The sequence below is a fragment of the Lates calcarifer genome, linkage group LG16_LG22 (genome assembly GCF_001640805.2).
Source record: "Lates calcarifer isolate ASB-BC8 linkage group LG16_LG22, TLL_Latcal_v3, whole genome shotgun sequence".
Taxonomy (NCBI): domain Eukaryota; kingdom Metazoa; phylum Chordata; class Actinopteri; family Centropomidae; genus Lates; species Lates calcarifer.
In genome coordinates this window covers 10,332,734-10,349,619 of record NC_066848.1, presented here as the reverse complement: position 1 = coordinate 10,349,619, position 16,886 = coordinate 10,332,734, and the positions used below count along the sequence as shown (strand labels likewise).

Here is a 16,886-nt window from a genome sequence, read left to right as displayed (position 1 = left end):
TATGATTAGACAAAAACATACAAAACTATAGAGGTCTGATGTGCTTTGGGTTCACCTTTGGGTGTAAATATGTAAATCTAAGTGACTGTTTTACTTCACTGCTGTCTGACCACTGATAAGGGTCATATTGTTCTAGAAGTGTCAGGTCAGCTTTGTATCTGCAAGTGCCTCTTGGTATAGAGCTAACCTGTGACTTCTATTAATACACATAAAATGGGAGATGTAGGTCACAGGGCTTTCGTGCTGTCTTGGAAATAGCTACACTGAGTCCGAGGCCTACCGTGAAAGTATAGGCCATCTGCTTCTCTCGGTCCACAGGTTTGAGGAGCCTCAGGTAGCGGATTATCCCAGTTGGGGTCAGGCCAAAAATCGTGGTGTAGTCATTCAGGGTAATCTTCACCATGGGGTCTTTCGTCTTCCAACAGAAAGATATACAGAAAGAAAAACGTTACCATGACGACATGAGTGTTTCATCATTCTTTTTTTTTTTTCCCAAGGCTGCAGCTGTGTGGCTGAGAAAACAGTACATTTTGATCAGCCAAAGAGTTGAAAAAGTAATCTGCTGGCCGGTGTCGCTTCTGTGTTCAGAAAACAGCGGAGAAGGAGCTGAAGATGGAACCAGAAACCAATGTCTTTTTAACATGATTGTGTCAATAAAGACAGGAAAAAGAGGAAATGACATCTGCTAAAACAAAATAAACCCGTAATTGCCCTCATTCTTTTTAAAAGACAGCAACCATGTTAAGCAACTGTTAAAAAAAAAACATGGGCTTTACAGCTTCTGTTTAGGCTATACAGATGGTACATACAGTTTAAAAACATTTTTAAAAAGAGCCATTTTACCAAAAGTGTATCATCACTGCAGTGGTTAGACTGCGTTAACAAATAAACCTGGAGTCCATTGTGGTCCATTGCTGTGAGTCGGCTTCGATTTATGTCCATCAATGAGTCCTCTTAAGAGAGTTTGGTAAACATCAAGACTGGGTGGCTTATTGATTTTGTTATCTCTGTTTCCACTCAACTTTGATTTGTTAATCTTCTCCAAAGACTGAGTAAAGGGATATTTTGAAAGATGAACTTAAGGTAGTGGCCATTTGTTTTGGGTGTGGGTGTATGACAAGCGTGTTTTCACCCATTTAAATATAACTCTGTCAGTGCAGTTTGGGGATGGAACTTAAAGTGTAACATTAGACTGTGGTCAGTGAACACACACAAACATGCAGCCAAACGATCACTCAGTTTGTTAATTGTGTCAAACAAAATGTGTCAACCCCCCCATCTTTTCAAAGAGCAAAGTTGGTATTCAAAGAGAATAACTGCATAAGTTTTATCTTACGCAACTGCAGAAAACACAGCAAAAACACTCATCTGCATATAAAGAAGGGGAACACAGCACAGCAACACACTCCTAACACACTCTCCCATTAGGACACAAAAGTCTGTGAATCAGCTAGATTTATCTATGTACACAACCATCCCTAATGGAGACCTGCTTAGTATTTAATTCACCATTTATAAAATTTTCGAGTAACAGAAAACAAAAAAAAATGAAATAATAATGAAAAATAATTTCAGCTGTTGTGAACACACTAGAGAGCTCACAAATTGTTTTTCTCCTCTAAAATAGAGTTATAAAGTTGATAATTCTATATAAAGGAGATCTCCAGCAGTGATGAGTGCTCTCAGTTTGTTTCTCCTTTTTACAAAGTGATGCATGTATTAATAGTAGGGATGTCCTGAGTCAATTTGCAGAGTGGATCAAGCTTATCAAAATGTTACAATATCAGTATCAGCATATAAAAAGGGTATTCAGCTCTGATCGTTTGTCGATTGTAACTTATTTTGCGATCATGACCCAAAGATATCATACAAAACACTTCAGGACACTCAGCCGAATATTATAAGAAACCAATTGAAACTGTGATGCAGGTTTAATACAGAGCTATTAAGCCATCAAATCCCTGAATTGAGTCTTTTACTGATAGAAATGTGGGCCTACTTTAAGCAATTAAGTGTGCACAGTGCCACTGTATTATGCAGGAAACATAAATATTGGATTAAACCTGGTATCAGCAGATATTCAGTATTTAAAAAAAACTTATATTTGACATTACGAGCAAAAAACTTGATCTGGACATCCCTATAGTACACTATGTGTGTGTTTGTGTCACTGCATCCACAAATAGCCCCTTTACCTACAGGTGTATCACCAGGAGCCAGCTACAACAAGGACAAAAAAATACAGCAGGAAAACAACTCATGAACGTGTTACTTTATGTTAGTGTGCATAAACACATGAATAAATGTGGCTCTTTAATCAATATTTAATCAATGCACTATAAGCGCTTCGTGTTTGTATGCACACATGCATGGGTGTAAAATGTCAGCAACAGTGAGCATGGGCTGATAAAGGCTCTTTCTCCCTCTACCTCCTCAATGTCATTATCCAGAGCGATGATTCCCAGGGGGGCAGTGAGGTTGGAACTGGCTGAGATAGTCGTACCCACAGGGGAGGACTCACTCACGTAGCCCTGATAGGTGGCAAACTGGAAATATGGTGCCTGGTTGTTCTCATCCAGGATTTCGATAATGAGGTCAGCATAGGCTGGGAGGGGGTGACCGTTGTCCTGTTCGGCCTGGGAGAAAAAAAAAAAAAAAGGTCAAGGAAAGTTGTAGTCTGTCTCTCTACATTTACTATATAGAGGTGACAACCAGTAAGAATTACTAATAATAGGTTGGATGATGGAAGTAACACACTTAGACAGTATCACACAGAGTTATGGCACCCCAACTCCTATGCAGGCACAGGGACAAAAAGGCGTAATATCTCTGAGTGTCATTTCAATTGCAAAAAAGCTACACTGACTAAATTTAATCAGGGGTCCACTTAGGATTAGGCCTTAGTAATTACCAGGGCACTTAACACAAATACCATCATTTGTAGGGGAGAGAAAGTAATTAATGGCTCTTGCTACTGTCAAATGAGCAACCAATGAGAGAAGGAGGTTCAACGGAAGTATTACTAGCTGAGTCAATACCAAAATTAACCATTAATTAACTAGTAAAGGCATGGACTAGCACTTGCTTCCAGTTTGGTCTGTCTCACTGCTGAATGTACAAACTCAACTGAACTGATTTCTGTGTGATTCTGTACGTAGTCTCTATTTTGCCTGAAAGCTCAAGAATAAAATCATGGAACAATCTTTTATAATAAAATCCCAGCTGACAAGTGTTCATCTCTTCAGCATGTTAATATCCTTCCCTAAAAAAAGACATGCAGCATCCAGCCATGGAACAAAACTCATTTAAATGTCACCTTGCAAATCTGCTAAAGACAACAGCATGGGATAAATAGTAAAGCAAAAATAGTCGGGTCTTGAAAAAACCAGCAACATTCTCCAACAATCTGATTCCTATTACACAAAATCATATTTTAATATTTAAAATGATACAAAATCCTAGAACATCCACTGTAACAGGACATAGTAAATGTTACAACACACTCACTCATAAATCCCCAGAGCTGTACACTCTCCTAAAAATTCATGAGTGACATACTGACTCACCCCTGCATCCAAAACCTCTTTGTATTTGTGTCACGTACAGTGGAACACATATCAAACTGTACCGCACAATTGCCAGAACGTAAACATTCCTTCCCCTTCATTTTCCAGCACAGTTGGTGGGTGACAAGACTGCATACAGTAACACAGTGCATTACTACAAATCAAAACGCATGTTGTCTCAACTATTCAAACTGTACAAAAAACCTAAAAAAGCTGTACTTGAATCTAAGCTCCGCCTGACTACCACAGCCCAGTGAGACCAAACCAAATGGATGTGGTCTGGTCCGGCTGTCATCGCAATCTTTCCCCTCCTTAGCACATAATGTCACTATTGCCTCCCACACAGGGATGCCTCTGAAACATTAAGGCTTTGAAAATACAGATGGAGAGGGGGAGTGAGGCGGCATCAGTTTAAGCCATGACCTGGAACTAATTCTGCACATTAGCTTGATTTTACTGGGCTTGTGTTTGTAACACAAGAATATAGTTCTACTGCTAAATATTACAGTGCAAAAAAAAAAAAAAAAAACACTGTAATTTTTTGTTTATTGCTGTGTGAGTTGCCTACAATTGCAGACCCCTGCTATGCACTTTTGCAGTTTTGGTACATCCAGCTGTGCTCCACTCCAGTTGAGGTTCACACCTGTTTTTATTGCCATCACAATGTTATGCCAGAATATCTTCCCAGAACATCTTTTTCCCCTTATCTATGCGATAATAAAGAACACCCACACTGCACTGACCCTCAGATGCAATCTGCTCACTCAAACACCTGAGGGAAAAGTGCTGTCAATTGACAGACTAAGCATGTGTGCCTGAATGTTCTCTCTTTTTCTCGACATTCACGCACACACACATTGTTGTCTGAGAGAGGAATAACGGGGTGTAGGATTACAGTGTTCCCTGGTGATTTAGCTCTTTAGTGGTGTCCCTATTTCTGGGAGGCAGTGCTAAATGACCTGCGCTCCACTGCTACAACACATAGGGCCTGCAGGAGATTCACTGCTACCAGAAGTCACTGTTTATCACTCAGTCTTGATTCCCCTGTCCTGACTCCATCATCCTTTAAGTGCCACACTGCATCTCTTTGCTTTCCTTTTTCTATTCAACCAGACTATTTCTCTCCTATCTCCATCTGCCTTTGTCACTTGTCTTCATTTTATCCTAGTCATTTTTGTGGATGTGGCTCCATCAGGTTCAGTGATGACTTTTGAAGAACAACAGATGTGTTTTCTAAAATATGCTAGAGATATTGCAGCTCCTTCCACCATTAGCTTTACATCTCCTAAAGCACTAGCTATGTACACCACATACTGTGTTGCATGAGAGCACTCTCAAGATACCAAAGTCTAATTCTCACTTTCCTCCTCCTCTGAGTCCTAGAGCAATGGTTCCTCCTCCTCTCTATGACTCAGGTAGATAAGGCTCCTACCATCCTCCACACACATCTCTCTCTCTATCTCTACTGGTCTTTTCCTGCGCCCTCTTTGAACTGTCTCTCCTCCTCTGGCTATGCACAATCCTCTCCAAGACATGCAAAATGCCCCTCATATGATCTATCTCCCCTTGCTCTTGTGGAAATCAGCTCTTCCTCTCATCTCTTTGCTCCCCAGCTATCCTGGTAAACAGCAGGTTACACAGTGCTCAGAGGTTTCTAGAGGTTAGTGATGGGTGGATGGAAAGTTCATCTGCACTGCTTCTCTGCACCAGCAGCACCGAGGCAATACCTGACTCGGCTCTAAATTAGGATTCATGAGAGTGCTGCAGCCTATCCTCCTGCTAAGTCCATAAATCATAACATCTTTTTCACCCTCATCTCCAAAGCAGCTAAAGATAAGGTTAATGGCCTTCAGGACTGAGGTTATCTGGGTGGAGCGAGTAACGGTGCACACTAAAGTTATTGGGATATGAGATCAACTTGATGTGGCACAAGTATTAAAAATATGAGGAGAGGACTGAGATGTTTAATGAAACAGCCTTGTTTGCCTAATGCAGAGGAAGAAGAACAATCAATACTCTACCTTGGGCTGAACCCTGATAGAGATAATCAGTCTCCATCACATTCAGGAGATGGTTTTGGATATTTGTAATTCATGCACGTTCTGCAGGACTATGCACATCTGTGAGTTAACAGCACCAAGAGATTATTGCTGTTTTAGTTTGCTGTAATTCTTTACAGCTGGCTCTTGAAAATGTTTTGTTCAGCAGACTCATGACCTTACATTACACTGCACTGAATAGGTTTTGAATAGGAGTTTAGGTTAAATAAGAAGTCACTGAGTACATCCTGACATCAGTGTAGATCACGCCTTGTATCCTTTAATAAAATAAAACTCGTACTGATTTGAATAATGCAACTGAATTTTATTGTTTACCTTGATGATGAGTGTGAACCTCTGATACAAGTCCCTGCTGATAGGCTGAAGAACACGCAGCTCTGCAGTGGTTCTGTTCAAGGAGAAATACTGTGGATATGTGACTGGATGACCTGCAGGAAAGAACAACATTCTCAGATGTGGATTCAGTGCATTTTATGGTGCCATCAAGAACATCAGAATGAACATTCAGTCAAGTCAAATCGTGGCATATCGGCCAAACCAAAGAACATTAAATGTGTCAGATCAATGAAGATGCGTGGTGAACCTACCAACCAGGATGTAGTAAAGAATGCCAGGTCTGTCTGATGGGGGCTGTATGTTTCTGTCCATGTCCACTGCCCGGATCGGTGGGGTCACATTCAGTGGGTTCAGTTTGCTCTGCAACAAGGGGTGGGGGAGTAGGTCAACAACCCAGCAAGACAGGCAGATGCAAATCCTTTTTTTGTTTCTGTTGACTGTGGAGCTGTAGCCTACAGTTGTGCAGATATTGTCTCCCGAAAATAACCTTTACATCATTATGCAAAGACAGGAATTCCAGTTTAAAACATATAATCTGCCCTGGAAAACATATTTTCTGTCTATATATTATTATTTCTACTCTCTTATTTGAGTTATAGACCTGTTACAACTCTGCTGCTCCAGATAAAAACAGAATTCTCTGGAGAAGCTGCCCTGGACTCTCCACCTGACCCATTAATGAGAGGAGCCCCTGTGATGGGGAATTCTTGAAACTTGCCACAGTTTCAATTACAGTGACTCAGTTTCCTCTCCACATTGTGCTGTGTTGTTGTTGTTGCTGTGCTAGGATTGCACTTGTGTCTTTGGTGAACAAAATTGCAAAAATTAGAAAGCTGCAACCATGTTTGCCTGCCCCACATTTGCACCAGTAGAAAATTAGAAAATTAGATGCTAGAGTTTCTTACTCATTGTGTGTGTGTGTGTGTGTGTATGTGTATATATATATATATATATATATATATATATATATATATATATATATATACATATATGTGTGTACACACACACACACACACACATACATATACATGTATAAATGTGTGTGTGTAAGGACTGAGGACAAAATTCCTGATGTAGGTCAGTGCCTTAGCAGTTGTAATCCACAGCACACTGGCCAATTTTTGGTATACTAAATGAATATGCCAGAGCTATTAGTTGGATTTCTCATCAGCATTCTTCTAAATATGACTAATTGAGTTGCATATCAAGGAAAATATGTTTGTATTGCTGTAGGCTACTTTTCCTGCTCATGCATACTCAGACATCATCAGCACTAATTACCCAGCTCTACCTCTACTCTTTGCACCAACATATGGCTAAGTGGGAATATGTCTAGCACATCACATTTAAGAATACCTCTCCTCATGCAAAATGCCTCCATATGGCTGATACAGTTTGTGTGAGTATGCTAAGAGGCCTGTGCCCAACTTCCTTAGTGTAGACAGGCACATGGCTAACAGCTCTCTGGCAGGAAGAATCCCTCCCTGAGGGGGTATTTTTATATCCCTCAGCTCTGGAGTAATCCTTACACCCCTCCCCAACCAGCCCTCTCGCTTTTACAATGTCTGGAGGTGCGCTAAATCAAATCCCCCTAGCTCTGCACAATGATGATTAGCTATAATACCCTCCTCCAGCAGTCATTATCCAGGGGACTCCAGAGCCCACATTATATCCCTCCAGGGTAAAAAATAAATACAGATCAACTTAATAATGCCTGTCTAGCCATTGTGATTAATTACAATACACTCATCAATTATGAGAAGACAAATCTCCCCGTGGACAGATATGTTAGCATAATGGTTACACTGCAGAATGGGGAAAAAAATAAAATACCAGGAAAAACTGACAGAAAATTGCAAAGCTAATGTAGGCCATTACAAAAGAAAAAAAGATATCCTGAAATTAAATTGTACACTATTTACAGAAAGTAAAAGGAAAAAAATTCAGAGTAAATGTTATGAAACAGACTCACATATACATAAACACTAGTAATATTATAGAAAAAGATACAATAAAAGCTAAATGTAACATCACTGTAACATCTGACAGGAGGATGAAACCACACGTTCAAAGGAGAAAAAGCAGCAAGACAGGGAGAAACACCAACACTTTCGAACAATGATGTAAAAGCTTTGATTTGTGTGGCTGGTGCTGCCAGGTCCTGCATGCTTAGCAGTCTATAAACCTTTTATCATAAATTATACATTACATTGGGCAAACTCTGAATGGAAAGTTTGGACAATCAACTGTGTCCAACTACAGCTGCTCCTCCTCAACTACAGATACACAGACACATACATGTACCTGTACAATACATGTATAGACATTTCTTTCCACTCCCTCTTTCTCTGGCCTCAGTCTATAATTTCTCTCCACCAATCCATACAGCTCCCATTGTGTCTTTATAGTAGGCGTCTGTGTTATTTAGTCTCTGTCTCAGTATAGTTCAAAACACCCCAGTGCACTTAACCCATACTTGATGTATTCTTCTCCCAGTGCTGCTTCAAAACAGTATTCTCAGCTATATGCATCCCATAATTCTATCACGCTTGAGCTGGTGGCAGTAATGAAACTTTAAGTTGGTTTGCCAACCTACAATAAATAACAACAAAAAATAACTTTATTTGTAAAGTAATTACAACAGTTATTTCACATTCACCACATACACTGCCTTAATGTGAGAAAAAGTGTGAAAGTAATCATACTGGCAAGTTTACAAAATATAAGACTTTTTGCCAGTTGAGAGCTAAAACACAGACAAGCACGCTCACACTTTTGGACAATTTGGAATTTCTAATTCACACCTCTTGTACTGTATTCTGCACTACAGGAAGGAACCAGAGCACCCAGAGGAGACCCATGACGGGAAAAACATGCACACAGAAAGGAGCCATGCTGAGATTCAAAGCCAAGACCTTCTCACTCAGAGGACACTATTGCTGACTCCAATACAACGCTGTCAGTAAATCCAATCAAATTCAATCCAAACTACACCAGTACAATCAAATCCAACACAGGTCAATCCTAGACTGCTGATGAGGGACATGTTATACAGTTGAAAGCACCAGGGCAAGCAACTAAATAGACCTTAAGTAAAGACTGCTGTTTCTGAGATGAAGAGGGAACTGTCAATCTCAACTTTTTTAGTCAACAGGAGGTCATGAAGTTGTAAAGGTGCTCTGAATAATGGGTTTACATCTACAGCTCCATGGCAACTGACTACACTACATCTGCTCATGAGAATCAAGTGAAATGATCAAAAGCTTAAGAAAAAGCTGCTAAATGGAAATTGAGGTGAGACTGTTTTGTTTACCCGAGCTCAGTTAAGTTCAACCTAATTTTGGTCTTTTCATACACAGAAATATACAGTATATACAGAGTAATTTTCTAAAGAAGTCGCTAAAATGTGAATATATATTATTTCTGTTAGAGCACCACTTGTTCTTGCCATCTCAGACTCTTCTCAGCTGCCACACTATCGCTCTCTCTCTTTTTCTTGCTTCTATGAATTCCAGTGGTGTTTAGCTGTCATCCCAGGTCAACGCAGCCTTCAGCTCTAATTGCCGGTCTAACAGACCAGAAAATGCCCCAGGAATTGCCATGCTGAGACAAAATAGCCAAGCTCACTCTGCTTCCAGGTGTGGAGGCAAAAAAAGGCCTATGCAGACAATTAAGCTATTTCAAAGGTGTGGCATGGTTTAACATTTTAACAGGGATGCACGCATGTAGCACAAATGCATCACAAATCTGAATAATATGCACACAACGCACACACACAACCTGTGTGCATAAAAATACAAATATGCACATACTATTAACAGGAAAAATTCTGTTAAAATGACCTTGTGTTTGCACTTGCCTGTCTGCCTGGTTCTTACCGGTTCAGTGAATTCAGGGATAGCGACACGATAGGTGATGGGGTTGCAGTCGCGGGTGTTGTTCACCAAAACACATGGCAGGAACATGGGGCCCAAGTCATCGCCGTCCAGAACGTCCACAGTCAGAGTTGTGGTCGCTGTTCGTCTGTTGGGAGGGTATGGAGCACGGTCCTGAAAGATGAACACATGCTTTGAATTTCAACCTATAAACTTTCAATATGTTGCTTTGTGCGCTGCGCCTGCACACTGCTCCAACTAAAATCAATATAACACGTTAAAACCATAAAACCATAAAACCATAAAACCATCCATAGCTGGTCCTCAGCATTCATTACAGTGGTGGTTGTTAATGAAGGTCACACTCATGCATTCTTTCCCAGTTTCTTTTTCTCCATTTGTATGGTTGAAGGAAACATGGACACATTTTTTATACTTCAAGTAGAATATTATTGAAACATTCTCTACAGTAAAAAAGTGACCTTGTAACATTATTTTAAGCAGTGCATCAATACAAAAAGTCAGCTAAGGAAAATTGAACATGGTGTTCACCACAACAGACCTTAACCGCTGCTAAATAAAACATTTATTATCTGAATGTAATAACAAAAACTTGATTGTAACCCAAAGATAGAAAAATAAACAATGACAGTCAGTTAATTTAGCTGCCTGATTTAAGTTATGTTTTTACAGCTGTTTATGTATTTGAATGGAAGAGATGTGATGATGGAAACAATACGTCGAACATCAGAGCACCTCAAACAAGATGGAACAGCACTACTCCTCTACATTCAACTACTTCTTATGGAAATAATCTGTGGCAATAAAACATACTTTATAGCAATTATCCCAAAAGATTCCCCCTTGTGGTACTGTTGCTTCCCAGAGTGGTATCCCGAGAAGTGAGTAGCGAAGTGCTTCAAAGATTTGCTCTGTCAGTGTAATTGAACTCATGACACAAACAGTACAGAGTTCTAGTAAATATCATGTCTTCTTTCTTCTCTGATGTCCTCTTCCGAGAGAAAATGAAATCTCCTTAGAGTACCTCTTCCCAGGCTAGAGGGTCTTTTGCTCCCTCATACAGAAAATATACAGAACACTAGATGAGTTGACTGTTGAATGATTATCGTTCCATTTTATATTATAGGCTGTAATATGTGACCACTGTTTGTTTGGGTAATTAAGTAATCAATGATTGCGATGTGATTATAATATCATGATCTTTGTTCTACGGTTTTTTTTTTTTGTTTGTAAATCAAAGTATATTGAGACTCTCAGCTGTCACACAATGAGGCTTTAAAACATCCAAGGCTATCCATATACAGCAGGAATGGGTAACTCTTAGATCCCAGTATGGCTCTCTAAATGAAGTCAAATTGTTGGCCAGTGACTCTGCGGTGGCTCTTGGTCAACAGACATTTGCTGCCTAAAGGCTATGGGGTACGGAAAGTGCAAATAAACACCTTCATTATAATTCATACTACTGTAATGGTATCATTAGGATTACTTGTTTTACAATATTTTCTCTGCCATGTTGCCCCATGAGAATGTGAAGGAAAACGCCCTCCCTCAAGTAAAACCCATAATTAAATCAGCTCAGATATGCAAAGCTGATCTGGTATATGCAGAGTACAAACAGTTATCTTAGAACATTTCAAAGATGGCTTCAATCAATTTTAATTAAAAAAAAAAAAAAAGATTCAGTTCTCTCAGGCTAATATTGCTGACCCATGAGAAATACTGAATTAGTATTAGTTAAATGCAAGTTTAAGAACTTGTTTGTGTGATGTTCTTGCAATGACTGCCAGTTTAGAAATCTCAAATTACTTTTGGTAATATGTCAATGGAAACAAGCATCCATCTCCTCTTGGTAAAACTGTGATGATCACATTTTTGAAAAAACACCAGGCCTTGCCTCAAAACAGCACTCAGAAATACACTTCATGCTGAATTAGGACTTGAACTCATTGAAGCAGCAAACCATTGATTTCACGCTCAAAGCATTTGCAACCTAAAATAACTGAAAGATGTAAATAGAGGGTGCAAATACTGTTAATGTCTTAAGCTATGAATAAAACAGGTGCTTCAGCACTGCAATTCTACTACAAATGGGAATTTGTGAATACAGATGCTGGTGCTCAATATAAAGCACATTTTGAGATGTCGGTTTAGTGGTGTTAAGAATTCTTTATCCTCAAGGTCAATGCTGAGATAGAGGAAGGAACAAAAAAAAAAAAAAAAAAACATACAAAGGTCACTTACATTGGCTTGGACCAAAACCAGGTAGCGGGTTCTCTCCTCATAGTTGAGCCTCTCTGCCAGAATAATGTGTCCTGAAAGGGTGTTTGCGACACTCACTGTTCTGTTAGAATTCTGAAAGAGAGAGCGAGTCAATATGATAAGACAAAAAGAAAGACATATATGGGCAATAAGTCATGATTGTTGAAGAAATTTACAATGGTGCAGAGGGTGTTTATCATGGCGTGACTTGTCCATATACCGGGTCATTGGGGTTGTAAATGATGCTGTATTCTATATGTCCGTTGGGCCCATCGTCAATGTCTGTAGCGCCATTGTTTCCTGAGAAGCCAGTGAAAATGGTTGTTCCAACGGGTGTGAGCTAGAGGAAAATACAAGAGTGGGAAAAAGTCAACAGCTCAAACAGCCCACTGTGAGTACAACATCTACTTACAGCAGAGAGCCCATGCATATAGCTCTTACTGTCGCCACTCCATCCCATTAGTATCCAAAAAGAAAAAAAAGAAGAAAAAAAAAATCAAAAAGTGAAAATGTTGCAGTCAGCAGCAGTCTGAAGGCTTACACACACTGCTGACAGAATAACAAAAAGTAAGTATGTGAACCACTGCTGTTCCCCAGAGCCCTCAGCAAAGTCCACAGGACCAGGCAGTGGGCAGGAGTGCTTGTTCAGGGGAGAAGTTGACAGCGAGGTAGAATGACTCACTATACTGTTGGGGCAGCTGCGTTTTCACTGGGATTAGCTCACTTTCCCAGAAAATCAGAAAAATTAGAAAGATGCTACAACAACAATAAAATTCTGCACATGTTGTTTTGAGTTACAAACAGAAATCACTCCCTTACCTCATTTACTGCAACATAGTAGCGTGGCTGCTGAAAGCGAGGAGTGTTGTCATTCTTGTCCCTCACAACTATCCGCACCTCATGCAAAATGACAGTACCAACCAGCTCATTGGTGCACTGGACCTGAACCACAATGGTGGTGATGTAGTTGGGGGGCTGGATAGGAGAAAAGAAAGACATGAAGTATCACAATGGAGGTTGTATATTTTTTAATTCCCCCATTTTCCAAAATACACTCCTATAGCTGATAGGGGTCAAAATATCATTTTCCCCCCTTTTCCCCAGCATCTTACATTTTTAAAGAACAGAAGCATATTTCATCAGAGATGATAGAATGAGATCCCCACTGGCATTCACTGATATCAAATATTTCCAGTAAACAAGCTACAGCAAACAAGCAATTCAAATGATGCTCAAAGCAAGAGGATAGATGCAAGAGAGGGTTGGCAAAAAGGCCTGTTTACCAGAATCCACCAGGGTTGTCATGAGAACCAATTTACTTAAATTAACTTGTTCCTTCGTGAAAAGTATTCCAGCCTGAATCTAAAAAAAGGACCAAAACAGCTATCCGATCTTGTTAACTATAATGCCTGCATATTAGTGGTGTAAACAAATCGTCGCTATTGTTATTTTATTTTACGCTGTTCTGTACAGCCTGATTTTGCTTTTTGAATATTACAAATAATAAATTATTAAAATGTCTGATCAAACAAAGAGCTGTGAGTCTTGTGCCATGTTCAAATGTTTATTGGACAGCAGCAGTTTGTCTCGTTGTCACAGCTACTTGTCTGACATCATTTGAATTTAGAAACAAGGATGATCTTGCTCCATAGTGTAATGCAGCCTCTCATATGTTTCTCCACTATTGTCAATTTTTAATTGGCCATATTTCTGTGATATTCATATTAGTAGGTTCATTTCCTGCTCCCTCCCTTTAGTCCATATGATCTAACCTCACACTTCAAAACCAGCTTCTTTCCCACAGCAGTCAAAACCACCCAGTAGTTATCTGCCTGCAAACCACATCTCACATCTTATACTGAACCATTTAACCTGATCTGTATGCACTGGAGGTTTAACTGGATTCCTTGGGGAACTGAACTGAACACGTTATACACAGAAACACAGACACTTCTATATTTAGCATTAGGGCTGAGTTATCATGCTTTGCTGACACTAATTACCATGCTATATCACATCTAATTTTTAACAGTAAAAAACATCACAAATTCAAATTTATTATTAAAATGAAGTGGAAATGGGGTAATGGCAGAGATGAACCTGTTATTGTAAGATTAAATGCTAGTGAGAATCAAGGTTAACTAGCCTGATTGTATTGATAATTTTGACAATTATTGTCAGATTTTACATTTTATGTTATCTGACATGTCAAGTTTGATTTATCACCCTGGTTGTTTTTTTGAATATGCTGGTTATGTGTTGAGCATATCAACACTGTAGCTTGGATTATTATTATATAGTTTTATTGAAAAGTACACAAATCAAATATTATGGAACTAAAAAAAAAACTGATGACTGATTGCTAAGCTAACCGTCTTCTTCATATCACAAGCACACTAAGTTTAAAACATTTTTTAAACTCTTGAAAGTTCTGTCACTGCTACTGTGAAAAAACAACTAAAAAAAATTCTATCCGTTTAAATCACCATAAATTGCCAGTTAAACAATTTAAATACTTTTTATTCCTTCCTCATAATTTGAATAGCTTCCCACTGGCCTAAGAAATTACAATAATGATGACTAATCACTAAATTTAAATGGTCCTGATAAAAATTAATGCAAAAGAACTAACGGAGCTATGATTACCATATACACAGTGTGTGTATACAGTACAATCATGACCAGGAGACCAGTGAACACATTACAGAGCGGTCAGTGAAATTCATACTTGAGAAGTTACATATTCATAAATAATACAAAATCCTTTTCAGAGTCCTGTACTCACATCTCTGTCCAGAACTCGCCCGGTGCTGTTAAGGTAGAGCCTCTGTCGTGCTGGTTCCAGTATCACCCAGTAGTCATAGTTGTCCAGCAATGTCAGTGAGATGGTTCTGCCTGGGTCCTGGGCTCGACCATTTATCTGCATGTTTTCCACCAGAACTGTACCTATGAATGAAAGCAGGGCAGTCTCCATTTAATAAATGTCCCTGTTGTAGAAGGACATTCACTGTCATGGTTTTATTCTTATAGTACAGTATAAATAATTTGTTAATAAATCAATTTGGAAAGAAGCAAAACTTTCTTTAAATTATTTTTCAAAAGACCTTTTTGCCACCTTTTGATAATAGGTAATAATAGGTATTGATACTGTTTTGTTGTTGAAAAGAACACTGGAAAACAAAGTCAAGGTCATTATTACTTCAAAAAATTAAAAGATATTAAAAACAAAGGGACACAATTTTTCTTTAATATTGTTTCAGTGAAACATTGTACTTATCACAGTGATGGTTTAACAATATGTTATGGTACAATAGCAGTTAGAGAGTTATTTTGTAACATGTGTTTTTGTATACTCCTCTGTAGACTACTCCACATCTTCTGAAGGGAAATTTCTAAAATTTATAATTATTACCCTTGTGGGCACCAACACTTGGTTTATATTCCACGGCTTTTAATCAGTGAGTGATTAAACTCTGCCACAGCAGACCTCTGGGACAACCCCCCAAAGCCTGTTAAATCTAAGGATTGCTTGACTCCTAAGTGGCCAAATTAGTGGATTTATGAAATAACTGGTGGTTCACTAAAAAAGAAAAAAATTCCAACAGGAGCATTGGTGAGGTATTTTAATTGAGATCAGTGGTGCAAAAAGAAATGAAAACTCATACTTAAGTAAAAGTAAACCTTGCTGGAAAAATCTGCCACTATAAACCTGCTGTTTCAAAAGTTTCAGGGAAAGTAATTAGAAAGCCACATGCATACTACAAATATTAACCAATTAACCAATGTGGAAACAACTGCAAGAGTCAGAGATTCATTTACAGCAATAAACAAGCACAAATTATGCATGAAATTGGGAAATGTTGATGCTACTGCTGCAACTTTTAACTAGTCCAAACTCCACCTGGACATTGAAGCCATGCATAATACCAAATTGAGAGGGATGACACTGACTGACCCAGAACTCTAGTTACAATATCCAGACAGCATAACTTCCCCCTTACAGACTAACCAAAAAGTTATTTACTACTTATTTTTATTATTTTTATAATAAAAATTTAAATTAGATAATATTTATATTATCAAAAAAGTTTAAATACCAGCGTATTCAAATTAGCTTTGAACAGCAGTGTATTGTATCATTACAAATTGATGAACCGCTTGAAAGATAAATATCTCTACTGGTAATCAAAAATACAGACAACACCTTTAATTGTTATCTCAAACACCTTTGCAGGAAACAACATGAACAGAAAAGCAGCAATCAGAAGAATGTCAGAAGAGGGCAAATGTTATCCATCTCACAAGTTTTGAAAAAAACACACAGACCAGTATCATCTAGTAGACCCAGCTTAATGCACTGCACAGAACCCAGAGCCTATGCTTCCACATACTGTAGAAAGGCTACCCATGTCAGGCAGACATACTGGAAAAATAATGCGTTTACATTCAGTGGTGATTCAAATTTCACAGTTTGTGCTTGCTTGTTCTTTGACATGACATGCCTGTGGAAAAGGGTAAAAGGCATCAAATTCAAACCCTTCCAATTAAACATCTTTCTCATGTAATTAATAATATGCCTAAAGTGACCTGGTGATTCTTCAAAGTACACTATGCTTTCTCCAAGAAGTGAGTTTTGTTTAGTTTTAAGCTGGTAAACGTAACCATATATAGATAATAAACTAATGCAGGGAGACTTAAAAGTACCTGACATGCCTCACCAATCTACCAGCTGTAAAACCTAAGAGGGCGGAGGTATTTTAATGGGCTTT

The 16,886-nt window shown here is 38.8% G+C and overlaps 1 protein-coding gene across 1 annotated transcript in view; it reads right to left on the bottom strand.

Moving 5' to 3' along the window:
* The window catches only part of LOC108897227 (protocadherin-15), a 170,206-nt gene that overhangs the window by 72,657 nt on the left and 80,663 nt on the right, over window positions 1-16,886 (bottom strand). The window contains exons 5-13 of the mRNA XM_051076797.1: window positions 14,903-15,063; window positions 12,937-13,092; window positions 12,338-12,457; window positions 12,100-12,210; window positions 9,841-10,011; window positions 6,214-6,322; window positions 5,942-6,054; window positions 2,430-2,636; window positions 281-415 (exon numbers count right to left, since the gene is read on the bottom strand). Coding sequence (XP_050932754.1) covers window positions 281-415; window positions 2,430-2,636; window positions 5,942-6,054; window positions 6,214-6,322; window positions 9,841-10,011; window positions 12,100-12,210; window positions 12,338-12,457; window positions 12,937-13,092; window positions 14,903-15,063 — 1,283 coding nt within the window. The remainder of the gene's footprint in view (window positions 1-280; window positions 416-2,429; window positions 2,637-5,941; window positions 6,055-6,213; window positions 6,323-9,840; window positions 10,012-12,099; window positions 12,211-12,337; window positions 12,458-12,936; window positions 13,093-14,902; window positions 15,064-16,886) is intronic.